This window comes from Astyanax mexicanus, chromosome 8 (assembly GCF_023375975.1).
Source record: "Astyanax mexicanus isolate ESR-SI-001 chromosome 8, AstMex3_surface, whole genome shotgun sequence".
Classification (NCBI taxonomy): Eukaryota; Metazoa; Chordata; class Actinopteri; order Characiformes; family Acestrorhamphidae; genus Astyanax; species Astyanax mexicanus.
In genome coordinates this window covers 16,857,933-16,884,118 of record NC_064415.1, presented here as the reverse complement: position 1 = coordinate 16,884,118, position 26,186 = coordinate 16,857,933, and the positions used below count along the sequence as shown (strand labels likewise).

Sequence of the window (26,186 nt, the reverse complement as noted above, 5' to 3'; positions counted from 1 at the left end):
GTGCAGTACTGGCTTGAGTGGTTAACTGAGTAATTAATCTTAATGCAAATAGACTTGCATATATGGTTTCAAACAAAGTATATCATACAGTGCTTTGCATCCTGTTTAGTAGTGCCAATTATGTGACACATTTTAATAAGATAATGACAGTAGAAGTAAACACACATGCAGATTTTAAAAGATCATTTAATTAATTAAAGACAAAGATTTTTTCAAAACTTATATAAGCCCTCTTCGCTACTAAATGAAATAAACAGCCAAATTAAAATTAAAATTGAGTTCAGTTTCACCATGTACACCATGTACACTTAAAGTGGCAGTCTGTATTATTTTGATTCTAAACTGATAGCAGAAGCGGGACAAAATATTGTGTTTAATGGTATTAGTGTGCTGGAACAACCATCCCTGCTAAGCCTCATATATTCATTCTAAAAATTGGGTTGTTGGTACGCTTTTTGCGAGAGTACTTCAAGCCACGTCACGTGACTTTACATACTTACATCACATGTACAGCCTCTGAAAGAGGATCTGGCTCAGTTTTACTGAACGCGTGTGGCTCGTGGAGCAATGGAGACTTCAGAAGGGGAGACTCAGACCTCAGTAGCTCATTTACTCATAGTAAAACCAAAGTGTGTAGTTGAAGTAAAGTTTCTGACTGAGCACTCTCTCTCTCTGACTAAACATAACCTGGAATCAGATTCATCCGCTCTAAAAGGAGACCGTATCACACCCGCACAGTTTAAAATGATTCCTCCACATGATCGGTGCAGTTTACTCATTCTCACCAGAGAGGGCCCTACATTCCAAAACTTTAAGCTTTAAGCATGGATACTGTCATAGCTCTTGAATCTATACATGACAATATATATTTTTAAATATTTTGTATCTTTAATAAACAGGATAATATTTCTTTTGTACTTTTACAGATTGTACAGTATTTTATCTTACATTGAAATTATTTTGATAATACAAAACTACTAAATCTGACAAATATGTTACATATAAAACTGGGACAGGGCAAACACACTAACATACCATAGGCGTATGTAAATCGATCATGAAGTGTTACCTCAGGGGACAGCCTGGGAGTTCCCATACCTGTATAAGTTGTGAGGTGCTATATTGTTATCTTTTGAGTGAGGTTAAACACTGGGTAGTGAGCTAATGGCAAGGGCAGGTATCATCAAGGGCAGTGTTAGGAGTCTTGCCCAAGGACTCTTATTGGTGTAGCACAGCATAGTCACCCAGACCGGAAATTGAACCTCTACTGGCAGGTAGTAGTGTTATCCACTGCACCACACCCACCCATATTTAATGTTTAACTCACTTCAACGCAGCTTTCCTTTAACTAATTCCTGCCCCATGAATTGTGGCCCATCAGTCTACTTTTCCATAGCACTGTACAGTTTTCTGTAAAAATGAAAATTGGTGTGATATGTAAAAAAAAAAACTATGTATTACAGTGTCAAAAAAGCACTTCTATGCAAGTCTGTTTGAGAAAATAAAAATATAAACCATAAAATATATAGTTGGGAAACACTGATGTGGGAATATGGGAATTTCACTAAAAGTATATTTTCCAAACAAATTAATCTACGTATTAATTAAAAAGGGATTCTTTACTTGTAGCGATAAGAACAGACAGAGGTGAGGTAAAGATCCTTTCTGGTGTTATATAAAAGCATTTATAAAAGATATTGCTTCATTCTCAAGAACATCTAAATGGACCTTTAAGATGTCAAGAGTTTATAAAGAACCATTTCCTTCTCTACAGATCTCTCTACAGGCTGAATGCCCAGGACATCTTCCTACTTTAAACACATCAACTTCAAGAACTGACTGTTCACTTGCGGCTAGGCCTATCACCATAATTACATTATCGACTTATCCTATACAATACAATATATGGACATAAACTCAATCCGTTCTGCTGACCTTGAGATTGTCCACTGCATTTTTTTCTTGCTCACTTGTTCACGTAAGATTGAACATCACCAGTATTAAAGCAAGTTGAACAAGGTCCAATGCGTCAATAGTGGTGCCCCCATATGCACAGACTGCACTGCGGCAGGTGAAGACATGGTACTTGAAGCTAATGGGGGTATTGATGCTGCAAACCTTTGACAAAAATACATGTGATTACTTCCACACTTTCTATAGTTTTTGTATTTATATATTTCTGTATTTATATTTAAGCCTCAGTTTAGAATTTTATAGTTTAGAGTCTTATATCCCTCAATGTGCTCTCGTATTGTACTACATTTATTGTTTATGTCTATTGTGTTGTGTAACTGCTACTGGCTGCTAAATTTCCTTCGGGATCAATAAAGTATCTATCTATCCATCTATGTGCCAATCATACATCTCCTAAAATAATAATAATTACAAGTTCACTGCTCTTTTAAAATAGGGTAATTTTATTATTTTGCAATGTCCGTTATAATGTTATCACAATTATTTTTTTAAGACAATATATAATCGATATATTACCATTATTTGTCTACTTGCTGCCTAATATGTATATCCCTCCCTCTGACATGTACTTTTGTAACGAGATAATCAATGTTGTTCACTTCACCTGTCAGTGGTTTTAATGTTATGGCTGATCACTGTATGTGTGTTTATGGTTATATGTTATGTGTTTGGATGAAGAACCATGATTGAGTAAGACAACCTGGAACTGGGAAACAGTGAAGATCAGCATTAGTGTCCATAATGGTTATGGTTAGTAATGGAAGCAGCAACTTAAGATATTGAAGCAAAAAATCTCTCAACCTTGAAAACAAAAATTACAACACACACACACACATTTGCCCAAACACACAAACAGAGACAGAAACACACAAACACACACACACCTTCTGTCGTCTCTTCTCTTTCCTCTTGTCCTCTGTGGCTTGCAGCATTTTCTCTTTCCACAGATTGAAGAAGTAGGAGGGGTCTGTGTAAAACTTCAGCGCATCCTTCTTGTCATCTCTAGAGAGGGAGAGAGAGAGTGATAGGGAAAGTGATGGAGAGAGAGATAGAGACAGAGCTCTTCTTATTATTCATTCTGTGTGTAGCATCTCCTTGTCTCTCTGCGCCTTATTTGTCTCAGGCTGATTGAAACAGAACACGATAAATGTTTGATCTCTGACTGACACACACACACACACACACATAGTAAAGACATTTAAAAATAGACAATTATAAATAAATGTTGTCAAGAGATTTAAAATATCTAATATATTACATGCTTTGAGATTAATACATCTAAATTTAACTGTGGAGCATTGGAACTGTGATTCCTGCAATAATAGTGCTGCTTCAAGTCCACTTTTTGGAAACGTGCTCTTGTAGCTAAAAGAAATAAAAAAAACCCTAATTCAAAGGTAACAACAGATCAGCTGGTGTCCCAATACTTTTGTCCATTTAGTGCAATTAATTAAACAATGGTATGTTCTACTAAATTCTATACATTTGAATGGTAATGGATGTGAGATGGGGAGGATGCAGAGTGACACATATGTACTGTTTAAAAAAAAAAGAAAAAGTGCACCAGACTATAAGGTATATTTTCTGGTCTATTTTTATAGATAAAACGCCCCGGATTACTACTACCATTTTAAGCGACAATAGTAAGGAACAAAGATGTTTCCCTTTTAATTCAGCAGGTCTCAAGTAAACGAAACTGTAATTCTTAAAAAAAAAGTTCTAAGTCAAACAAGCACTGGATGTTAATATATACAGATTTCTCTCCTGAAACCTGTTTATTTAGGTGAGTAAAGAGCTTCCGTTTATTTACAAAAAACTTAGATTTCCAATATTTTAGAACAGTTAGCAGCAGCGCTAGTAAACGCCACCCAACATTACTACACTGAGAAATCCTGAGTGTTCTTCCCACGTAGCTTGTTTAAACACAGTAAATATGCAGACTACATCCGATAAACTCATCCCTGAATGGCGAAAGAGAGAGCGCTGCAGTTAGTGGCTAATGCTAATACTGCTCCAGCATTGGTGCTGGAGGTACTTTACTGAAGCTTCTGTATAACTCTGCACTCCATCTGAGTAGCTTTACTGCTCCTTATAACCTGACTGGTAGAATTCATACAAAAGGTGCACTGGATTGTAAAACGCACTTATAAAACTTAAAATCCTTTATTTTTCCCAAAAATTGTAAGTGCATTGTGCGAAAAATAAGTTAAATAGTCAGTGTATACACTAAAGTGTGCACAATGATATGAGCATTAAAATGATAAAGAGGATGATGGTCTGACCTGTAAGGGGACAGGATATTGAGTGGAGGGGGCTTGTCTCCATGATGGTAAATCTCCATCACAGGGTTGGGAATGGAGGCTCGAGACACCACCTGCTGATCCTGAGTGGTGGAGCTTTTGAACGCCTTCCTCATGTTGATGTCCTGCAGAGAAACTGTGGAGAGATTGAGAGAGAGAAAAGGAATAAAAGATCAGCTCTTTTTGAGAGAAGCAAGTAATAAAAGAAAGAATAAGAAGAGAAGAAAGTGGGGAGAAGGAATAAATAAGGCGCTTTTAATGAAGCACTCTACTTGACTTAAATGAAATACGTTTTATCTAGAGCCTCTAAAACAGATGTTAAAGGTCAAAATAAAGGTCTGATATATTAGTGTGCCAAAGGTCAGCATTGGACAGAACTATGTGACTGACTCACACTTACCTAACCTAATGGCAGATATGTAGTCAGGTCCATTATTATACTGACATGCCAAAAGTCATGGGACAGTAACAGAAAAGAGAGTAAGTGTTGTGTTCCATGACTTGTGCCATATACAATGGAATGCTGAACTGACCTGTGAAATATGTGAGTGGGCCCTCTTGCATTGAATGTGGGTGTGGTTTCTGGCAGACTCGACTGTTTGTTTGTTCGCACAGACAATTCTCCATAGAAACCAATGGTTAGCATCATTACCACCCACTGTGCTGTGGTAATGTCTTCTGTGACATATTTCTGGGGGATGTTAGATGCCCATACAACTTTGAAATTGAATGTCCCATTCATCTGGCACCCACTATTTAGCCTTCACTTACATACATACAAGAATTAGTAGCCTAAAATATACATTTCTTCACTCATTTATACAGAGTGTGGCATTTCGATAAAGATACCACAGAGAAAGCACATGCCAGTAGTCAGTCTTCATCCTCCAGACCTGGTACCCATCATGCAATAGAGTACAACAAGTGAACATATGGGAATTAGCCATGATTAACTTAAGAGAGATAATAAGCTGAAAAGTTCAAGGGGGAAACGCTCCAGTCCACTTATACATCCCTGACTGACCCCATTCATCTCATCAGACATTCTCATACTATGTACATCAAATTTACTCCAGCCCTAATGATATTACAATCAGAGCAGAGACCCCGCCCCCTCCCCCCCTCCATTCCTCAAACATAGCCAAGACTGCAGAGTGACAAGAAGCTCCAAAAAGATAAAGCTGAACTGATGCAGGTTATCTTTTCACAGTTAAGGTTAAGATCTGAACAGGGGGATGTCTTTGGGCAGTTTACAGGGCAGCTTCTCAGCACAGTAGATATGGCAGAGCTAGGTAAATACCACAGAAAATCCAGCTTAAGGCTCTTTAAAGCAAAGGGATTTTCCAATAGAGCCTATGGAGGGTGAACAGAGCAGCATCCAGGACCTGACAGATGGACATTCTCACATTCTCTCCCTCACACACAGAGCTGAACAGAGTCTGCAATGTCACAAACAAATTAAGTAGCACCACATTTGCAACACTGTGTTGGAAGTGTGCTGCAGCTCCATATGGCCTATTGCTACTTTAAAAATCAGTATTTATGTGCTCTTAGCATAGCATTAACCAGGCAATAAAATGTGTATTCTGTATCAGAAGCGATAAAGTTGTCACAGTGCATATATTTAACTCTCTAACAAGCAAAATTGAGCTGCTTATAATGGTTTAGTGCAGCTACAGTCTTTTAACCTTCTGTAGATTTTGCCCCGTTTAAGGTGTAACAGAAAATTCTTGCATTTTAGGGTGTATAGCATATGTGCTATTCAGGTACATCTGAAAAAAACGGAATATCATTGAAGAGAGTTTATTTATTTCAGTAATTTCTTTCAATTTAAAAAGTGCAATTATTATTGCATTATATATATATATTATATAATATTCTATAATTATATATATGCATTACACACAGAGTGATCTATTTCAAGGGTTTATTTATGTTATTGTTAAAGATTATGGCTTACAGCCAATAAACACACAGAGGTCAGTATCTCAGTTGGGGGCGGTGGTTTGTTAGCTCTAAGCCATAATCCTCAGCATTAAAAGAAATATCCTGCCAGGCCAAAAACAGTTGTCAACAATAAGAAAAAAAGGTCACACACTCTAATATTTCTGATGATGGTAGAGTCTGACCCCTGACAAAAGTCTTCCCCAGCACATCCCAAAAATTCTCAATGAGGTTAAGGTCTGGACTCAGTGGTGAACAATCCATGTGTGAAAATGATGATCTCATGCTCCCTGAACCACTCTTTCACAATTGCAGCCAAATTGAGTTTGATGATTTTGATTGGTCACCGAAATAAAATAAGCTTTCCATGATTTTTTTTTTTTTTGTTGCACTTGTGGAAATGTTGTGGAAAGATTTATCAGTGGAATAAGAGAACTGTTCAAATGCCACTGATCGGACTGTACTCGAGAAAGGGTTAATATGCTCTCAAAGCTTAAATTAAAAATAAACTTTAAGACTGCTTCAGAAATCTCTTTTAGGAGTCATAGTAAATATTAGACTTTTGAGTCATCTGAGTTTTTTCACATGAAAGATTGACTTCTTCTTTGAGTACATTATTAGTAATCTCTCATTAATGTTTTGTTTTCATTATTTTACCAACTATAATTATAACTAATGCTCTTGTAATTCTGTAATTCGAAAGTTTTTACAAGCTAGTGCAATTTAAATTTGGTATAAGAAAGCTTTTATTTATAGTGTCTTTCACATTTAGAATTTAGTACAACCTACAGATCATACAGATCATATCACTTTCTTTCAGTACTATTTGAGCATTGCATTTTAAATCGCTGGATGTTAACTTAAAGCATTTAAATGCATTGGTGAGAGTAAGTGTCCTCAAACACTGGGATATACAGTATATATAATGTTTAGAGATGGTCCCAGGTGTTAAGTATCGCTTGTATAAAGGTCTTGCATTTTTAACATATTAAACTGTATAAATCACTGTATAAAGGATGTAAAATATATTTTCACATTGGCCACTCCCATAGATTTAACCTGCAGTGTATGTTTAGCTTATCCTCTGTGCAGTGGGTAGAGTAAGAGTACAGTGCTCTTTGTTGCTGTTCTAGCTCTCACACATCATGTATATTTATAACTAACATGCATTTTCCTGCAGGCTAAACTGACTGTAAATTGAGGGCTGGGCCAATGTAGACGTCAAGTGTACAGAGATGTATTCATTATTCATGAGATGCTCTTCATTAGGCAAATCTGGGGGCCCGTCTTTCACAGAGGGGTGGGGCCTCCACAGGCTTTGATGTGCAGCTTCTGTGACCATCTTATTTATTCTCTAACCGGAGCTGGCACAGATTAGCTGCACCATATCAGAGCTCTTATTAGGTCTTAACGGCCACCATAGAGCCTGGCAGAGCATTAAAGATTAAGCAGGAATGGCATTCCTCACACAGGAGGAAACATCACAGCAATGTTGGCAGTCTTAATGTGGGTCAATCTCAAACAGGGAGACACTTTCTAGCAAATCTGTGGCGTGGGCTTGAGAAACAGCATAATACATTAACACACACAGGCTCCAGTAGACACTGTACAAATATGAACCGATTTTCTTACCGTGCATAAGGCCAGGAGTGGGCTAAAGGGGCTACCCCAGCATTGAGCTGTGGAGCAGTGGAACTGTGTTCTCTAGAATGTTGGTGCTCCATTTAATAATTGTGGGATGGGATGAACTTTTGGTTATATGAGCAAAACAATCCATCCAACACAACTTTACCACAAACATCGACTCATTCTCACTCTCTCCAACAAAGGTTGCTAGGAACCTGGGCGTTGTGGTTGATGACCAACAATCCTTTACAAACCATGTGGCCTCAGTCGCTCGATCCTGCTGTTTTGCACTGTATAATATCAGATAAAATGGACAATTTCTAACACAACATAACACTCAACTCCTGGTACAAGCAGTGGTCATTTCATGACTCAACTACTGCAGTGCCATTCTAATGGTCTGCGTTGTAAAACCACTATGGTCTTCAACCAGCCAAAATAGGCACATGTTGCCCCACTGCTCATTTAGCTCCACTGGCTACCAGTTGCTGCTCGTATTAAATTCAAAGGTCTTACATATGCCGACAAGGTGATGACAAAACAGCTCCTTCCTACCTGCACTCACTCCTGAAGGCTTACACTACCTCCCTGCCGCTGCGCTCCTCCAATGAACGTCGCCTTGCTTTACCAAACAAACATTCACACAAAGCAATCCAGACTGTTCTCATACAGAGTTCCCCAATGGTGGAACAAACTACCTTCCACTACCAGATCAGGAGAATCTCTCGCTATCTTTAAGAAACTCCTGAAGACAGAGCTCTTCAAAGAACACTTACTCTCCTAACACCCTTAAGAAACTAACTACTTCTAACCCTTTTTCCTCCTCTATCCCACTGTTCCCCTTTGTACTTTGGTCCCATCAAAAAAAAAATTCACCTTGAACTTCTACACCCGCTATTGCTAAATATACATCATTATTGTAAGTCACTTTGAATAAAAGCGCCTGTCAAATGTAATGCAATGTAATGGAATGGGCTGGAGAATGCAATCAAATTATCACAGAAATTTCCTGAAGTCTAGTAGAAATCATACACTAGACAGAAGAGACTTGTACTCCAAAACAAGCAGGATAAATAGTGTTTTTAACACTATTGAGTCAAAATAAACAAGCAGGCGTCCCAATACTTTCGTCAATACTGAGTACAGTTAAAGATAATGTCACTTTCTGGACTGATATGATTTTACCCATGCATTTACTTATTCTGAATTTTGAGCCTGCTACATGTAATTGAGTTACCATCCAGCACATGAGATCTAAACATTACAAGATCTTAACATCTTTCTATTTAACATGTTAAGATAATGGAATACATTACATTACATACATTTGGCAGATGCTTTGTCCAAAGCGCCTTACAATAGTGAAGTACAAAAGTAATAGAAGTTAAAGGTAAAAACATCTTTAGACAGGGCTTAAAGGAGGTCAAAGGGAAATAATGGGGAGTGAGGGAGGGGAAGAAGGAAATGAGGTTAGAAGTAGTTAGTGTGTTAGAGGTGTTAGGAGAGTATGTACTCTTTGAAGAGCTCTGTCTTCAGGAGTTTCTTAAATATTATTACTACTATTTATTTGTCCAATAGCTATGATATTCAGTGTAATATTCAGTGCAGTAGAGCAGTGGTTCTCAATTTCAGTGGTCTTTTTCCAATCTTTCTTTACTAATTGTGTAGAAAATTCCTAATCTAGAAATCTGCAAGCCGTCATTATAGAATGTCATGGTGTTTGCCTACTAAAACGTCTTAGAAACTATTGAGTCAGAGAAAAACAACAGGAGTGCAATGGAGTGAAAATGGTGTCCACATGGCATTTCATTAAAGCCTATGTTTATTATTTAGCAATTAATCGTAATAACATTAAAACTACTCTGAATTTATTGGTTCATTATGCCTTGAGTTCCACAGGGTTTAATTGTAGGGCCTATAAAACTGAAGTTAAAGTAATAATTAGTTTACTGTAGTTACGATAGTTCATACAGGGTTAAGCACTAAACAATTTTTTTTTACAAATTTTCTTTACAAATGTAAATATGATTTACACATTACAGGTAAACTCTATAGATATCAGCCCTTAACTTTCCATTGCAAACAGCAAATTCTTTTCATACCACAGTCTGAGAAGCACTACTGCTGTAGCCTCTCACTGGAGCTAAGAGGCTAATGAAATCCTAACCATGCTCAAATCATCCCACACTTGCCTCAATCAGTACCACGTACATGTCATACATCATCTAGTGTCAGTGTAATCTTCATGAACATGTGTGTTTGAGGGTTGGTTGACACCACAAAATGCTTTAAGGCTAGTGATGAGTGATGATTCCACAATGCTAATTAGAAGTCATAAGCTTCCATTACTGTTTTGCTGCAGTGCTGAACACAGAAGCAATCTTCAGAAACCAGCTACGGTTTGGCTGATGGATTACAGTTGGGGAGAAGGGGTGGGGGGCAGTGGAAAAAAGCATAGTTTTGTGCTGAACTCTTCATTTACGCTGCTGTTAAAAGGCTGACTGTGTGAGGCTTCCAGCAATGTGCTGACATTTACATTCATAACAAAGACAAAGTCAAAAGAATGAGGGTCAGAACCAGCGTCTCTCTCCTACAGCGGCCCATTATAGGTGGAGATGTATCGATCAGAGCATGGGGAAGCCTATACAGAGCACAGCTGATTGGTATTCAGTGAGATCCTCTCACTTCAACACAATGGCACACACAGAGACACACACATCACTACTGAACAGCAGGGCTTTTACCATTCAGTTCTAGCATCACCCTTAAATATATAGGTGCAACAAAGAGTTTTTTTGTGCTATATCGTGGAATAACCACATTTGATTTCATAAAGAAAATCTTTTTTTATTTTATTTCTAATTTTCTCCCATTTTTCTCTCTAATTTATGTGGCCAATTGCCCCACCCATTTAGCTGCTACTCAGCTGTATATCCCCAATCACTAGTGATGTCTCAACACAAGGAGGGTGAAGACTAGAACATGCCTCCTCTGACACATGTGAAGTCAGACTCCGCCTCTTTTTGAACATTGCTGAGTAGCATCCTACTGACCTCGGAAAAAAGCACAGCGACTCGGTTCTGATGGATTGGTGATCGACATCACCCTTTTAGGATGATGTGGGAAAAGAGAGTGCCATCTACTCACCCAGACAGAGCAAGGCCAATTGTGCTCTCTCGGGGCTCCGGCAGCTGATGGCAAACTACATGACTGGGAATTTGAACTTGCTATCTCCCAATTATAGAGGCAGCGCTTTAGACGCCTGTTTGTCTAAGATACACTTTTAGACAAAAGTTCAGAGATACTAAGAAGAGTCTAACCTGCTTTCAGGGCAGGTTTTCTACACAGCTGTGAAAATTTGATTGCAATCAGCAACAAGATTGTAAGTTATCCCACAATTATTGGATGGTTCTTCTATGGCAGGGGTGTCCAAACTACGGCCCGCGGGCCATTTGCGGCCCGTTTCCTTTTTTGGAGCGGCCCGCGAGGTATTTTAGAAATAGAATGAAAGTTGGCCCGCTGTTAAGCAGGTTTTTATAATGTGAGATTCAAAGTTTGAACGCTAGGTGTCAGAAACGGCCCAAAGAGTCTAAAAGCGGAGAGAGTGCGCATTTCTAGCGCAGAAAAACAGAGTCTAAAAGTTGCCATAATTAAGGAATTTAATATTAAGAGACATGAAATTAAACATCAATATGAAAAATCTTAGTTTACACAACACTTTCAAAGATAAAGATAGTAAGTCAAGTAAAATGATGTGTAAATGAAATAATCAGGAAAAAAAGTATTATTTAAAGTGTGGCCCGTGACTTCAAATATATTTCTCCTTTTGGCCCCCAACAAAAAAAGTTTGGACACCCCTGTTCTATGGCATCCTCAAAGAAACCCTAAGTAGCACACAACACTGTCCATCACTCTGTCTCACGTTGACCTTGTCTCTGTGGGTCAGTAAGAAATGAAAGGCCAGCAGAAACCTGACGGCTGGCTATAAATTAATAATAATAGCAGATATTAGGGGGGAGCGCTGCTCGTTTTGGAAGCATCCAGGCTTTGCACTTACAACTTATTTTAGCTTAAACACACACAAATCTGCACAATGTTAGATGTGTATCATACATTTGTATTTACCTGTGGATGAGTTACCCAGAAACAGAACAAACCTAGTCCTGGACAACACAGCATCCTTACCCTGCACCACGTAATTTGGTCCTTTTCCAATTCCATCCATCAACTGATGCTTACAGCACTGGTAAGTTGAAGGCCAAGGTGTTCTTTTTTTATTGTGTCCCCAAAAGCTCAGCAGGGGAACCATTAAAATGTGCAGAGTAGGGAGGTACCAACACCAGGACTAGGAAATACTAGTCTACAACAATGGTAATATACAGCTGTATTCTTGCAGGAGAACACTAACTGCCAGTTCTCTTACATTACAGCAGTGGTTCCCAAACGCTTTAGACCGCATATCACCTAGGATTTGAAATTAAATCACTGTATTTTTTAGCAATATAAGGCGCACTTAAAATCCTTTAATTTACCACAACAAAAAAAACATCAGTGCGCCTATTAATCGAGTCCCTTTATGTATGAATTTTATCAGTCAGGTTGTAAGGTGCACTAAAGCCACTTGGCTGAAGTACAGCGTTATAAAGGAGTTTCAGTTTAGTTCATTTAGTAGCATTAGCATTAGCCGCTAACAGCTATTTCACCATTCAGAAGTGAGTATTTTTGGCCTGTAGCCTGCTGCTAACCCCGGCTAGCACTGCTGGAGCAGCATTAACTTTATCCAATAATTTGGATAATTTGCATTTTCTGATGCCATGTGGTGAACCATCTTGGAATGCTTTGTGTAACACTAGCCATACACGTACCACAGTTTGAGAGCCATTGCATTAGAGTAATTGGGAGTGGAGGAATGCTATTTCCCACTGAGGGCAAGGCCAAATATGCTCGCTTTAGACCATCAACCACAAGGCGTCGTCTGGCATTAAATCTCCAAATGATAGAGCTTACAGTGGACTATTTGCACTACTTCTGACTTCTGATTTCCTAACAGCATTCCTAAAAGAGATTCCCAAATTAAAGTACAATTTATGACCAAGACACGTTCTTAGGACTAGCTTTAAGTTCATGATACCTTTAATAAATAGGGATTAATATTTTTTTAAAGCTCTTGAAGATTCTCACTCTGTTAATCCTCATATTTATATGAAATCCAAACAGTTATATTCTGAATACATTCTAAAAACATACTCAAACACACACATGCACACATCTGCCTTATCAATATTCTTTTGATCATCTCCCTCGCTGTTCTGTTTCTCTGAGGCTCTCTGTCCCTCGTCCTGTAAACTGCAGCAGCACACATGAAGATCGGGTCATCCTCAGGTCAGACCCACCCACACACGCACACACATAATGGATTCCCTATGGGCCTTTATCAGTAGAGGCATTAAGAGCATGGGTGGGGAAGTGTCTCTTTCTGCCACAGGCTGGTCCACTACACACAGAAGACCAGGGTTAAATTGACACTTCAGTATTTCTCTCTAAGGTCAATGGAGGGAACAAGTGCTGACACCTCTTCAAAAACTGGGTAATCGCCTTTTAAAACCTAAAATGTAAAGCTTCAAACTACATTTTCAAGATTTATCGAGAGAGAATGTTTTAGTCAGATAAACATCTTTTTACAGAGGAACATCAAACACGTCTACTCAGATCAGAGAGGCTTTGGTGAGATCAGTGGTGTGATTAGCCTTAAATGCTGTGTTAAAAAGGCCAAGATACCTTTTAAGTCTTTAAGTCTTGAAATAAACTCTTCTCAATTCACTTTAAACAGTCAAAAGCAACACAATGTAGGTCATTGATCTGACCTTTTATACTCAAAGCAAATCAAAACTGCTATATACATGACTATAGCTTTCTGATTTTCTGATTGCCAAAAGTATTCGCTCACCCATCCAAATCACAGAACTCAGTAAGCTCAGTGAGCTCAGTAACAGTGACAGGTACAGTGATGGGATGCAGCACCTGTGCAACAAGTCCGGTAATTAAATTTCCTCAGTAATAAATATTACACAGTCAACTGTCAGTGAGATTATTACACAGTGGAAGAGACTGGGAATGACAGCGACTCGCTCTGTCTACATTCATGTATATTTATTATTGAGGACATTTTATTACCAGACAAGTTGCACAGGTGCTGCATCCTATCACTGTACCACGCTAGAGTTTACTGAGCTTACTGAGTTCTGTGATTTGGATGGGTGAGCGAATACCTTTGGCCATATAAATGTAGTGTATCATAGAATATAGTAAAATATCTTCAGTGCCTAAAAACACTGGTGCAACTGTACATATATTGTATATTATAAAGAGCATAATTAGTCCAGACAAACTGAACGAACTGCACTCTATTTTTATTAAAAGTCACTGTATTCAGTATGGGAATGTACATGTGCAGATTTTTTAAAGATCTGCCACTACTGATGCATTTTGATTGTGATTTCCTGTATCGTGATTATTATTGTTTTTGTTTTTTTTTTATCCCATTTTCTTCTGATCACAGTGGCAGCACCTTAGTCCACTGGAACATCTGGTGCCCCCATGATCAATATTGTTTATGGTGGAAGTGGAAGTCCACTAAGCTGCTCAAAACATCAACGTTAGCAGGGAAATACCAAGTAATGCAGAAAAGGTCATTTTTTTTCTTCTCTTAAAAAAGTTACTATATTAATACATTTTTACCTCTTATCTGGAAGTATCTTGAAATCTTTATCCATACTACAAAGGTGAGAACATACAGTGTTTTGCAGATGTTTTGCCCAATAACCCTTACTTGCAAAATGTGGTGCCTTGAAAAGTCATAACAACCCAGATTCTTAAAGGGGTCATTCTGCTAAAATCCACTTTTTGTGGATCTTTGTGAAATACAATAGGTCTCTCTGAGTTGTATATCATTGCTGTCCAATGAAAAAACACGTATAACCAAAACATCAACTTTACAGGACAGAGATAAAACCATCATCCCTTTCAATGGAAGTCAAGAAATATTAAGACAGTATAAGGGAGAGTTTGTATGTTCAAATTATGTAGCAATCTAAAAATCAACAAAAATGGAGATACTTGTTTTTCATTGGACAGCGACGATATGCATGCTGCACATAAAACTGTTCCTCAACCTCTCATTTTTGGCAGTAGTTAGTAAAAGAAAATATTTAAAAAAATGAGTCAATCAGGAAAAGCACCGTGTCTACGTCAACTCGTGAATAAGTATTCATGACCTCGCCCACCTTGGCTCGTGACCTCCTACAGACAGAACTGAAGCCAGGCAGCAACACAGCTGGACTCACTGCAGAACAGTGCAGGGACGTCGCATTGCTGTTAGCCAATCAGAGGCAATATGTTTGCATGTATGAATATTTATGAGCAAGAGCTGAAATCCTGTAATTTTTTTCCCGCCCACTCCTCCACCAGACTAAAGCAGGATTATACTGGATCACCAGAGCACTTTGTTTTTAACAAAAAACAGCTCACAGGGCATTTATTCATACTAGAGACCACAACTAGATAAATGAATATAAATATTATGGAATGAGACCTTTAAAGAGGTGAAAATATTAAAAGCTGCACTTCAGATACATGACTCCTCTTTCCTGAGTGAGAAACTGGAGCATCACCACTTTTCTTATGTACTACATCCTGATTAACTCCAAGACAAAAGATTGAGTGAATTAAAGCAGGGTAACAGGATTTATGCAAAAAAAAAAAAAAAAGAGTTATTTTCTGAAAAAGAACACCAAACACCAACATACATTTTTTTATCCCATTTTCTTCTGATCACAGTGGCAGCACCTTAGTCCACTTGACCACTTGGAGCCCCCATGATTAATATTGTTTATAGTGGAAATAATATTTACATATTTTGCTAAAAATATGATAAAAAATGTATCATCATATCGCTCAGTCCTATTTTCTTGTTTGGGTGAAATACAGGTTGGTTTATGTGTTCAGAAATATCTATAAAAAAGCACATTAACACACAAGAGTGAGAGAATGGAGCATCACCAGTTTTCTTATATCCTACATTCTGATCGACTCCAAGACAAAAGATTGAGTGAATTAAAGCAGGGTTCAAACTGGATTCATGCAAGAAAGAAGAAGCAAAAAAAAAAGTTCTTTCCTGAAAAAGTACACCAAACACCAACATAAAATTAGAGCTGGAGTGAAGTGCAAGAGCAAGGGAGCACAAGTGTAAGCAGTGGAGTTATTTCAGTCTATGAGACACTCTTCCTCTGTGAAAAAGCTAGGTCGCCTAGCTAACTATAGTCTCAGAGGAGGTTTAATAGAGGACAGTGCTCAAAGGAGAACACTCTCTCCATCTCCCGCTCTCACTTTCTCTCCAGCTCAAACAGTCTAACAACACAAACTTCATCATAAGACCTTACGATCATCAGATGAAGCCATCCATCACTCAGGATCTCTCAAATCAGTGACACTCACCCTCCTCCACAGTGGAGTCCAGCTGGGTCACTTTAACAGCCAGCAGGTCCACACGCTCCTGGAGGTGGTTCATCCTCAGGTAGAAGCTGTTGGCTTCTTTAAACAGCTCTCCAAAGATGTCCTCCGCATGACGACCTGCAGAGAGAGAGACATCAGTAATCAGAGCAGAGCAGCAGAGAAACAACTTCAATCCTCAAGTATCAATTCACACCATCTCACACCTTCTCAACCATCTCATAAGAGTGACAAGAATTATATATTATATGATATGACACGATAGATGTTACATAAAATAAATACAAAAACTCTGGCTCCTAATACATCTATAATCAACTAGTGCATCACCAAAAAATTCATACATAAATGAAAAGTTACTTTATTTCAGTAATTCAGTTCAAAATGTGAAACTCCTATATTATACAGATGTATTACACACAGAGAGGACTCTGAATTTGATATAACAGAGTGAATCAACACCAGCAGATGACATGTCTCTCCAAACCATCACTGATTGGTGGAAACTTTACTCTAGACCTCAAGCAGCTTGGATTGTGTCTCTCCACTCTTACCTACAGACTCTGGTTAAAATATACATCTATATAATATATAAGTTTTACATTTTGAACTGAATAACTGAAATAAAATAACTTTATAATGATATAATTTTTTTTGAAAGTCACAAGTATATCTAAATGTTATTATTATGATGATTATTATTAGCATTAGTATTATTAGCCTCTGTTTATCTGAAGAGTGCTAACTGGTCATATAGTCTTACCTTACACCAATGCTCTCTGTAAACAAAGCAAATTACAAACATGTTCCAGTGACTAAATCCCCCTTCTGGTGCCAAGAGTTAAACTGGGAAATTTTGCCTTTAGTTCAAGTGACACCAGAGCACGCTGGAATTAATTTGGACAGGAGAGTCCAAAACGTCACTTGCTAGTGTCACTCAACCATTTCAGTCTCAAACCACCTCTACCTCAGCTTGCTACTGTTTTTTTGGGGGGAGGCTGATTTATCAATCTATTTTAGTTGTTTATTCTGATTCATTTTTTTTTATAATTTATATTATATTTATTATTATATAAGAGTATTTAGGTTTGATTTATTTATGCTATTGTCTATTTCAGTTATTTTATGCATTCTTATTTGTATTATTGAACTTTCTGTTGATTTTTTGGTTCTTTTGTCTTTTTTTACCTATATTTAAACTTACAATTTACAATACCTTCTGTTTAATGCTTGGCTACATTATAAATAAAGGTCACTTCTGTGTATTCAGAGCTTGACTTTCACAGCAGTACTACAAACATAACATCCTCAAGATGTTTCTGGATGGAAAGAGAGAAGAAGAACATACAGATAACATGGAGGTCAAGAGCCTCTTTCACACATGCACGTTTGTCCTGGTAATGAAATGGGAAGAGGAAATTCCAGTCAAACTAACCCAGCAATCACTCACTAGGGGACCAGTACAATACCAGGGTAATTAGTGGGATGGCTCATGTGTGATGAGAAGCCAACGGATCACTGTGAAAAACAGTGAACTCTGGGTCACTGACTGCAAAATCTGGTGATTTACAAATAAAAAAGATGCGGTGTGATTAAGAAAGCACACAAAAATAGACCTAGTAATGCTTGTTTTTACAGTTTTAGAGTTTATAGGGAAGCCATGGGAGGAAAATCATAGGAATGTATGCAGTATGTTTGTATATATGATTCAGAAACAAAAATGTTGACCAATCATGCTGCACATCCTTGCCCCCTATTTACAGGGATATTTATGGAGAGAAGAATGAATCTGTGCATATTTCACAGTAAATTTCTGTGAAAAAGCCACATGAATTTTGAATTACCAGTAAAAAAAAAGCTCTGTGTTGGATTTCATGTGAGGATAAAAAGGCTAAAAAGCAAAAGGATTGAAGCAGAGACTCACTGAGGCTGCCGAGCTGTTTGATGATGGCGGCTAGGGTGCTGTTGGTGACGCACTCAAGCTCACTGGTGACTCCATCGGGCAGCGCCCCCCTGCACAGGTGCCTGGGCTCTATACTCCTCTTTACCAGCGGCATGGCTGACTACTACACAGAGAGAGAGAGAGAGAGAGAGAGAGAGAGAGAGAGAGAGAGAGAGAGAGAGAGAGAGAGAGAGAGAGAGAGAGAGAGAGAGAAAGAGAGAGAGAGAGAGGGAGAGAGAGAGAGAGAGAAAGAGAGAGGGAGAGAGAGAGAGAGAGAGAGAAAGAGAGAGAGAGAGAGAGAGAAAGAGAGAGAGAGAGAGAGAGAGGAAGAGAGATCTGTTAGTGACAGTTTCAGAGCATGGATAAAAACTGCAACAAGATACATTACCAAGACATGGATACAGAATCTATGTACTGTATGTATACAATATACATTTATGCATATGTATATAAACACACACACACACATACAAAGCACTAAAATGAATGCACTGTAGCTCAGATTCAACCTGTGCCTTTTTACCTCTTAGTACTGATCACTTACAAAAGTTGTGGCACATCTGCTCCTTCTTTATTTCTTCTGTAATCAAGGGTATTAAAAAGCTGTTTATCTTGCTTTTGTTGGAGTTTCTGTCTTTACTGTCTTTACTTTCTAAAAGATTCTGGAGCATTGATGTGAGGATTTGATTTTATTATGTGACAAGGGCATTTAGTCAGGTCAAAATAACGGATGTCTGTCACCTCACCTTATCCCCAAATCATCCAAACCCCAAGTCATCCACAACAGCACTGAATGGAGCACCATCATTCAAGAAAACACATTTTCCCTTCTCCACAGCTCAATTTGGGCTACTCTATTGGCTATATGGGTGAAATTTGATAAAACATTTATCTAGTTTTGTATAAAACAATGTATACATATAAGCAGAAAATGGTGCATTGCAATGTCCGTGCACCTTTTCAATATCATGCACCTTAAAGACCCTGAATGCATCTTTTGTAATTAATAAAGAAAGGACCTGTGTTGAAATAATGAGTAGCATTTCAACCATTGCTTTTATTTTTTTTTAAATATAGTATTATAACTAGACACAAAAGGTGCTCTGATCTGTGAACAGTTCGAATGAGGAAGCCAAGAAGAAAGCCCACCAGGGAAGTCAGGACCTATTCATTTTGGCCAGCACATGCAGAACAGTGGGCAGAAGATAGCGCTGCATGAAATGCTGACGGGTTTGAGTACTGAGCCGTTTCACACATCCACTCTGTACACAGAGGGTGCTAACGCAACCCAGACCTTCTGATCTTCTGATGAGGGATAATAGCAGCACAAAGAGCGTCACATTAAAGCCAGCATCTCTCCTCTGCTGAGCTCACTGAGCTGCTCTGCTGATGAGCCTGGCTGGTATATCTGTGTGTGCGTGCGTGTGTGTGTGTGTGTGTGTGAGAGAGAGTGTGTGTGTGATTACCCCTGGGGACAATTCACATCTCAAGCTGTTTCACACTGCAGCAGACAACACCGAACAGAGATCTAATGAGCTACTGCCACAGCCACACACACACAAAGGACAGAAATGAGCGTACACACACACACAGCCACACACTTGCACAAATAAACACATACATGCTTACAGAACGCACTTACATATTAGGGGCGTAATAATGGGAGGCATCATCATGCACCAAAACATTCACAAGTATTTGGGTTGTGATGTTGCGCTCAGGCCATGATCTGATTCACAATAGTGATTTCATGATAAAATTTGCCCAAATATTTATAAAAATCCCCTTCTAAATACTGCTTTTTAAAAGCTTCAAAAAATAACAACTACAATAGAATAAATTACAATTGTCAAAAACACATATATTCATTATACAGCATAGTCTACCGGTAACATTTGCTGTGATAAAAAATAATATGATCATAATCAATCATTATCAATTACTGTGATAATGATTGCACCACAGCGATTATTACTGTAAGATAAATTACAATATTTTACAGGTACTGTGGTTAAATGTAGCGTATGCATCCTGCAAAATTTACTACAGCAACTTACTGTCTAATTGCTGCCAACGAGTCACATTCAGAATGTTTATTTTTACAGTGCATTTAATACCCTTGATGTAGAAAGAAACAATGAAAGAGCAGGCATTTCAATACTTTTGTACATATAGTATATTCTGAACAAAATGTAAATAAATAAAAATGAAACTATTAGTAAAAATGTAACCTTATGATTTTTTGCATTTAAGTGATGCTGGTTGTTACGGTGGCCGAGAAAGCCCAACGCAGTGCAAATTGAAAAGCGCTGCAAAAGCACAAAACACATCCATCAAAATTACAACACAGGCGCAGCAAATAGAAAAACGCGCTGCAAAAAGAAAAACGCGCTGCAAATAGAAAAACGCGCTGCAAATAGAAAAACGCGCTGCAAAAAGAAAAACGCGCTGCAAATAGAAAAACGCGCTGCAAATAGAACCACAACACAACGGAAGTGAGTCACAACACAACGGAATTTTCCCGGGGGACCTTAAAAGATGCTGTACCAGCTGTATACAAAGGACAATAAGTGGCAAACAAGCTTCTGAAAAGTAAGTTATGTTTATTACCTGTGATTACCACGGTTGTGTGCATATTATTAAAAGTTCTGCTTCACAAAACGCCTTGTTTGCCACTTATTGTCCTTTGTACACATAGTGAAGTCCGAGACGTTACTGAAGATGCAGCTTAGCTGGTACAGTATCTTTTAAGGTCCCCCGGGAAAATTCCGTTGTGTTGTGACTCACTACCGTTGTGTTGTGGTTCTATTTGCAGCGCGTTTTTCTATTTGCAGCGCGTTTTTCTATTTGCTGCGCCTGTGTTGTAATTTTGATGGATGTGTTTTGTGCTTTTGCAGCGCTTTTCAATTTGCACTGCGTTGGGCTTTCTCGGCCACCGTAGGTTGTTTTAGAAAAATGAGGTTTTCCACCAGAGAGTAGTACATAAATACACTCTAAGGTAAAAACCTGAAATCAGACACATTAAAAATAGCAGGGAGGAGTGGTGAAAGTAAGTTTAATTTCAGATGAACATTATATCTTTTTGTTGACTACATAAGCCCTTGGTCAGAACTAAATTAACAGTCTACACTTAAAAATCCATTAGCAGACTGGGACTGCCTTTGGGCAGATCACTCTAACTGCAGATGACTAACACTAGGGCTGGGTTTCATTTTCCTAGATTAAAAAAAAAATTATAATCATTTTAAAAGTAGCGCAGCCAGTGTCGGACAACTGTATTAATGCAGCCTGCGTCATTTGGTTTCTATTCTGGCATACAATAAATACATCAACACATCATAAATACGGCAAAAAATGATTGAAAATATTGGCAGCTCCACAGACTTGCAAAAAACAGGAGAACAGTGTCTTTATCATTAACACTCCTGCCTAGAATGCTGGTGAAATGGGCAGGTCATATTTGTGTAAAATACTGTAATGACTCAGTCTACATGCTTCTTTCATGTTCAGTGATAGTTTTGTACCTCTCAGCTTGTCCAGAAATGCATGATTAAAGTGTGTCCTTCAGTGATGGTCAAAGTGGCACACAATCACACTTCCTGACTGTAGAGGGAATCTCTTTGTCTTTTAACTGTGTTCTGTCTGGTGAGTGATACTATTGACTAAACACACTCAGAAGACTAAAAGACTGAATAAAACAGTACTGTAAAGCCAAGGAGCACCAATCCACACTTATTATTCTTTAAGAAACTCCTGAAGTCAGAGCTCTTCAAAGAGCACTTTCTCTCTTAACACCTCTAACAAATAAACTAACTACTTCTAACCTCATTTCCTTCTTCCCCTCCTTCACTCCTCTATCCTATTATTTCCCTTTGACCTCCTTTAAGCCCTGTCTAAAGATTTACCTTTAAACTTCTATTACTTTTGGACAAAAGCGTCTGCCAAATGTAATGTAATTAATGTAATGTAATTATCCAGTAGGAGCTCACTAGACATGACACATACAAACAAATAACTAGACAGCAAATAAAGCAATACACCTAAATAGACTTCAGTAAGATCTTCTCAACAACTTCACACACAAGTATACGGAGGTATAATGCATAAACCATAAACAAATGGCTGAAGAAATGAAAGCGAACAATGTGAAAATTGACCCAAATGTGAGTTTCTACCCACGAAATTCAAACGACAAGTTCTACCAGCCATGTGTGTCAGTAGAGTTAATGTGCGGAATAATCGTTCAGCTTCAGACAGTGATGAGCAGTAAAGCTGCTGTGACAGAACTAGGTTCAGTTAAACAAAGCCCTTCAGTGTTTGGGGCAACCTTCAGCTCTGATCACACCGTGCTCCTCCAGCCTGAAGGACCAGGAAACACTGAGACTTCTCTGGAGATGGAATCTCTAAACTGATTACACAACTGGGTCGAGACTGGGGCATGCTATCAAAATCTGATACTTTAATGGTAACAAACCGTGAAATACAATAAGCTATTCGGCCTTCCACAGTTTAGCTCCTCTGATTCACACTGAAGTTATAAAAAGCATTTTAGAAAGAAAAATGTTGGATATGGGCCTTGAAGAACATACTTAATCTTAGTTAATACAGAAATTGCCACTGCATTAAAGGCTTCTCCAACCAAATGTCTGAAAACAGAAAGTGCAGGTTAGGTAATGTGTCTTTGTGCTGGTTTACTTTGTGTGCTTCCATTAGTGTGCAGAATCAGCAAAGATATTGAATAGAATCTACAAGGCAATTACAATAGGCCATTAATCTATAACAACGTATTCAGGGAGTACAGGTGATAATGAGCTAATTAGCTAAATGTGGCACTTCTTCATTGATGTGGAAACTGAAATGCTGATTAATGTGCACGTTAACATGAACAAACTAACAAGCAAACAAATACACAATTTCAATTTCATACAACAATGTTTTTGTATTGTACCTAGCCTTACACAACCTCAGCTCTTCTTATCCACAGCTACTTGTGACAGCTCCCTCACAAACTCAGCAGTCACAGCCTCACACAGCCTCTAAATCCAAATTCAACCAGCAAAGATGTGAAAGACTTTGCTACAACCCCCCGTAATACCCATCTTACTCAATTCACACTTTCTGTATACAGTCACATTGCTAAAATTAAGGACATTTGCAACAAAAAAACACTGAATTAAAAAATATATATATTTCAAGAATACACTACTGCAACACAATTAAAATTTAATTTTATTATTGTATACTATATGATATAGCACACCCTTAACTGAGATATTAAAAATACAAAAAAAATATCAGATTTGTAACAGAAGTTAATGATCCAGAATGTCATGATACTAATAACGCACTCCAAATATCTCCATATATCCAGAATTAAAGTAAAATAAATTATACTGGACAGATATAATCTGTCTCTAGTAGATATATAATAGGAAATGAGAACAGTGTGAACATTTTTTTTTGTTAAAAACAGCAAAATAATATAAAATAATTAGAGGTTTGTGATTTGGCACGATATTTCAGGGTATAATATTGTTCACGATATTTAAAAATGTTGCCAATATTATTGAGTGCGATACGATATCGCACACCCCTAGCAGGCAATTTTCCATATGTACACACTAATATAATCCTAATTGTTAAAACAATAACAAAAATTCATATTATGATAATAGCAGTTTTATTTTTTAAATAACTGTTTATGTTTTCAATCAATCAATCAATCAATCAATCAATCAATCAATCAACCATTGAGGTTGACACTCATTTACAATGTTGCCGAGCCTTTATAACAGCAAAGGGATTGAACACATTTAATAATAATTTAGAAATAATAAGAAATAAAACAGTAAAAAATAATAAAGATTATATGCAGTTTATTATTCAGTTTATATGCATGCACTAAATATTCAGTGCTTTTATATTGTGGTACATTTTTGTTACAAAAAATAGTTTTTTTTTGTTACATTTCCTATTTTCTTATATTTGAAAGTCAATCATTACTGTTGTTTACAAAAAAAGACAAATGTCTACACATTTTGTTTGTTGACAATTTAAAACTGTTATATTTATCTGAAATAAAACTTGTATTGTGCAGCAGTATATCACTAAAATGAATACAATATTTAGCATTTAGAATTTTTGTCATATCTGCAAGAATACAGTTATTGCAAAAATACTGACACTTATTTTAGGGGAATATTGCCCACCCCTATTATTTAAACATCACAAGCCATTACTATCCTGAACATCAGTGTAGTCTTTTTAAGAAACGTTTTAAACTATACATCAGGAATGTAGACTTAGTTAAGGCGATTTAAGGTCAGAGAAGAAAACACAAGTGTGTGTGTGTGTGTGTGTGTGTGTGTGTGTGTGTTTTGGCATGTATAGGTGCCCAATGTACCCACACTTGTCAAGTTAATAGGAAGTGACCAGTCTGACCTCTCAGTGTCCCCACACAGACCTAATGTATGATTGTTTCTCATCTCACCTCTCTTTCTTTCTCTCTCTCTCCCTCTCTCTCTCTCTCTCTCTTTCTCTCTCACATACAGACACAGAAAGACACCTTTGTGAAAGCCAAAACACACACACACATTTATACACTCTTGAGATAAAATATTTACACTCCATTTCCCCCTTTCTCTCTCTCTCTCTGTTTCTCTCTCTCTGCTTTACTTTACTGTCCCATAAATAAAGCAGCACGGCTGAGTAAGTGAGCGTCTATCTGCAGGGCCAGATCAGTGTGATCCTGATCCCCTGGAGCGCTTGGCTGGACTGTACCCACAGATCAGTGCCCCGCTGAGCGGAAGTAATAGAGGGACGGGTTAATGGAGAGAGCAGGAGAGAGAGAGAGAGGCAGTATCAGATCAGGAGAAATAGGGAGAAAGAGACAACGACTTCAGAATGTATTGTTTCATCATTACCATTGCAATGTACTATTGCTTAATATTCACACTGCGCAACATACAATGTCAAGTAATTTCCATAGCAAATTTGTCCAGTATCCTATACTGCATACACTGAGTGCATTACTGATGCAAAATGCTAATGCAATATTTTTTAAATACTGCAATATATAACAGAAAAAAAACATTGCATTATATAAATTATGAAGCTCTCCAAAATGAGGCCCCCACAGGTCTAGAACATCTACTGGCATGCTGCAGTATAATGTATAACTCCACCCATTGCCATATGTTTCAATGAAAACACACAATTTTATCCTACAAACTAATATTTCCTTTTTTCCCCCAATATATCAGTTTTAAACACATATTCTGATATGTTGTAAGGAGGTGGGGGTAAGACTTCTGTATAAAGTAATTGACAGCCATGGCTAGAACAGAATGTCTACAGAATCTTTCTGTTTATTACATGGAGTAGATGAGTTAATGTTAAGCTGTCAGGCAGCTGGCTAGTAAATCATACTATTATTGATCATTTGGTATTACTTACTGAATTTATAAATACTTTCCACATTTAAACAACATCTAGACATTTAAATGCCTCTTAAATTTCATAATCAGCTGTTTTTTTAATCATTTTAGAGTTGAAGGACATGGCAGAAATAATCTTTGACTAAGCAACTAATTGAAAAAATAATCAGCAGATTAATTAATTACCAAAATAATCCTTAGCTGCTACCCTACTGAGTATAAACCGGCTAGAACAGACCATCTATAGGACCTTTCTGTTTATTACATGGAGTAGGTGAGTTGTAGTTGAGCTGTCAGGCAGCTAGCCAGTAAATCATACTATTATTGATCATGTGTTATGCTATTTTTGTGTTACCGTCTTTATGGTGAACTGGACAGCAATCCACAAGTGTACATGATGTAGGCTAGAAGTAGAAGTATAAATGCACCTTAAGGCTATACTCTAAGCTCAATAAA

General features: G+C 37.7%; 1 protein-coding gene across 4 annotated transcripts in view; it reads right to left on the bottom strand.

Moving 5' to 3' along the window:
* zgc:109889 (WH2 domain-containing protein) overlaps positions 1-26,186 on the bottom strand; it is a 55,740-nt gene that overhangs the window by 10,191 nt on the left and 19,363 nt on the right. For 3 of the 4 annotated variants that reach the window (XM_022678537.2, XM_022678540.2, XM_022678539.2), the window contains exons 2-5: positions 18,277-18,418; positions 16,338-16,472; positions 4,257-4,410; positions 2,859-2,976 (exon numbers count right to left, since the gene is read on the bottom strand). In XM_022678537.2, the coding sequence (XP_022534258.2) occupies positions 2,859-2,976; positions 4,257-4,410; positions 16,338-16,472; positions 18,277-18,409 (540 nt within the window). In that variant the 5' untranslated portion in view covers positions 18,410-18,418. The remainder of the gene's footprint in view (positions 1-2,858; positions 2,977-4,256; positions 4,411-16,337; positions 16,473-18,276; positions 18,419-26,186) is intronic. The other variant, XM_022678538.2, reaches the window with a different exon arrangement.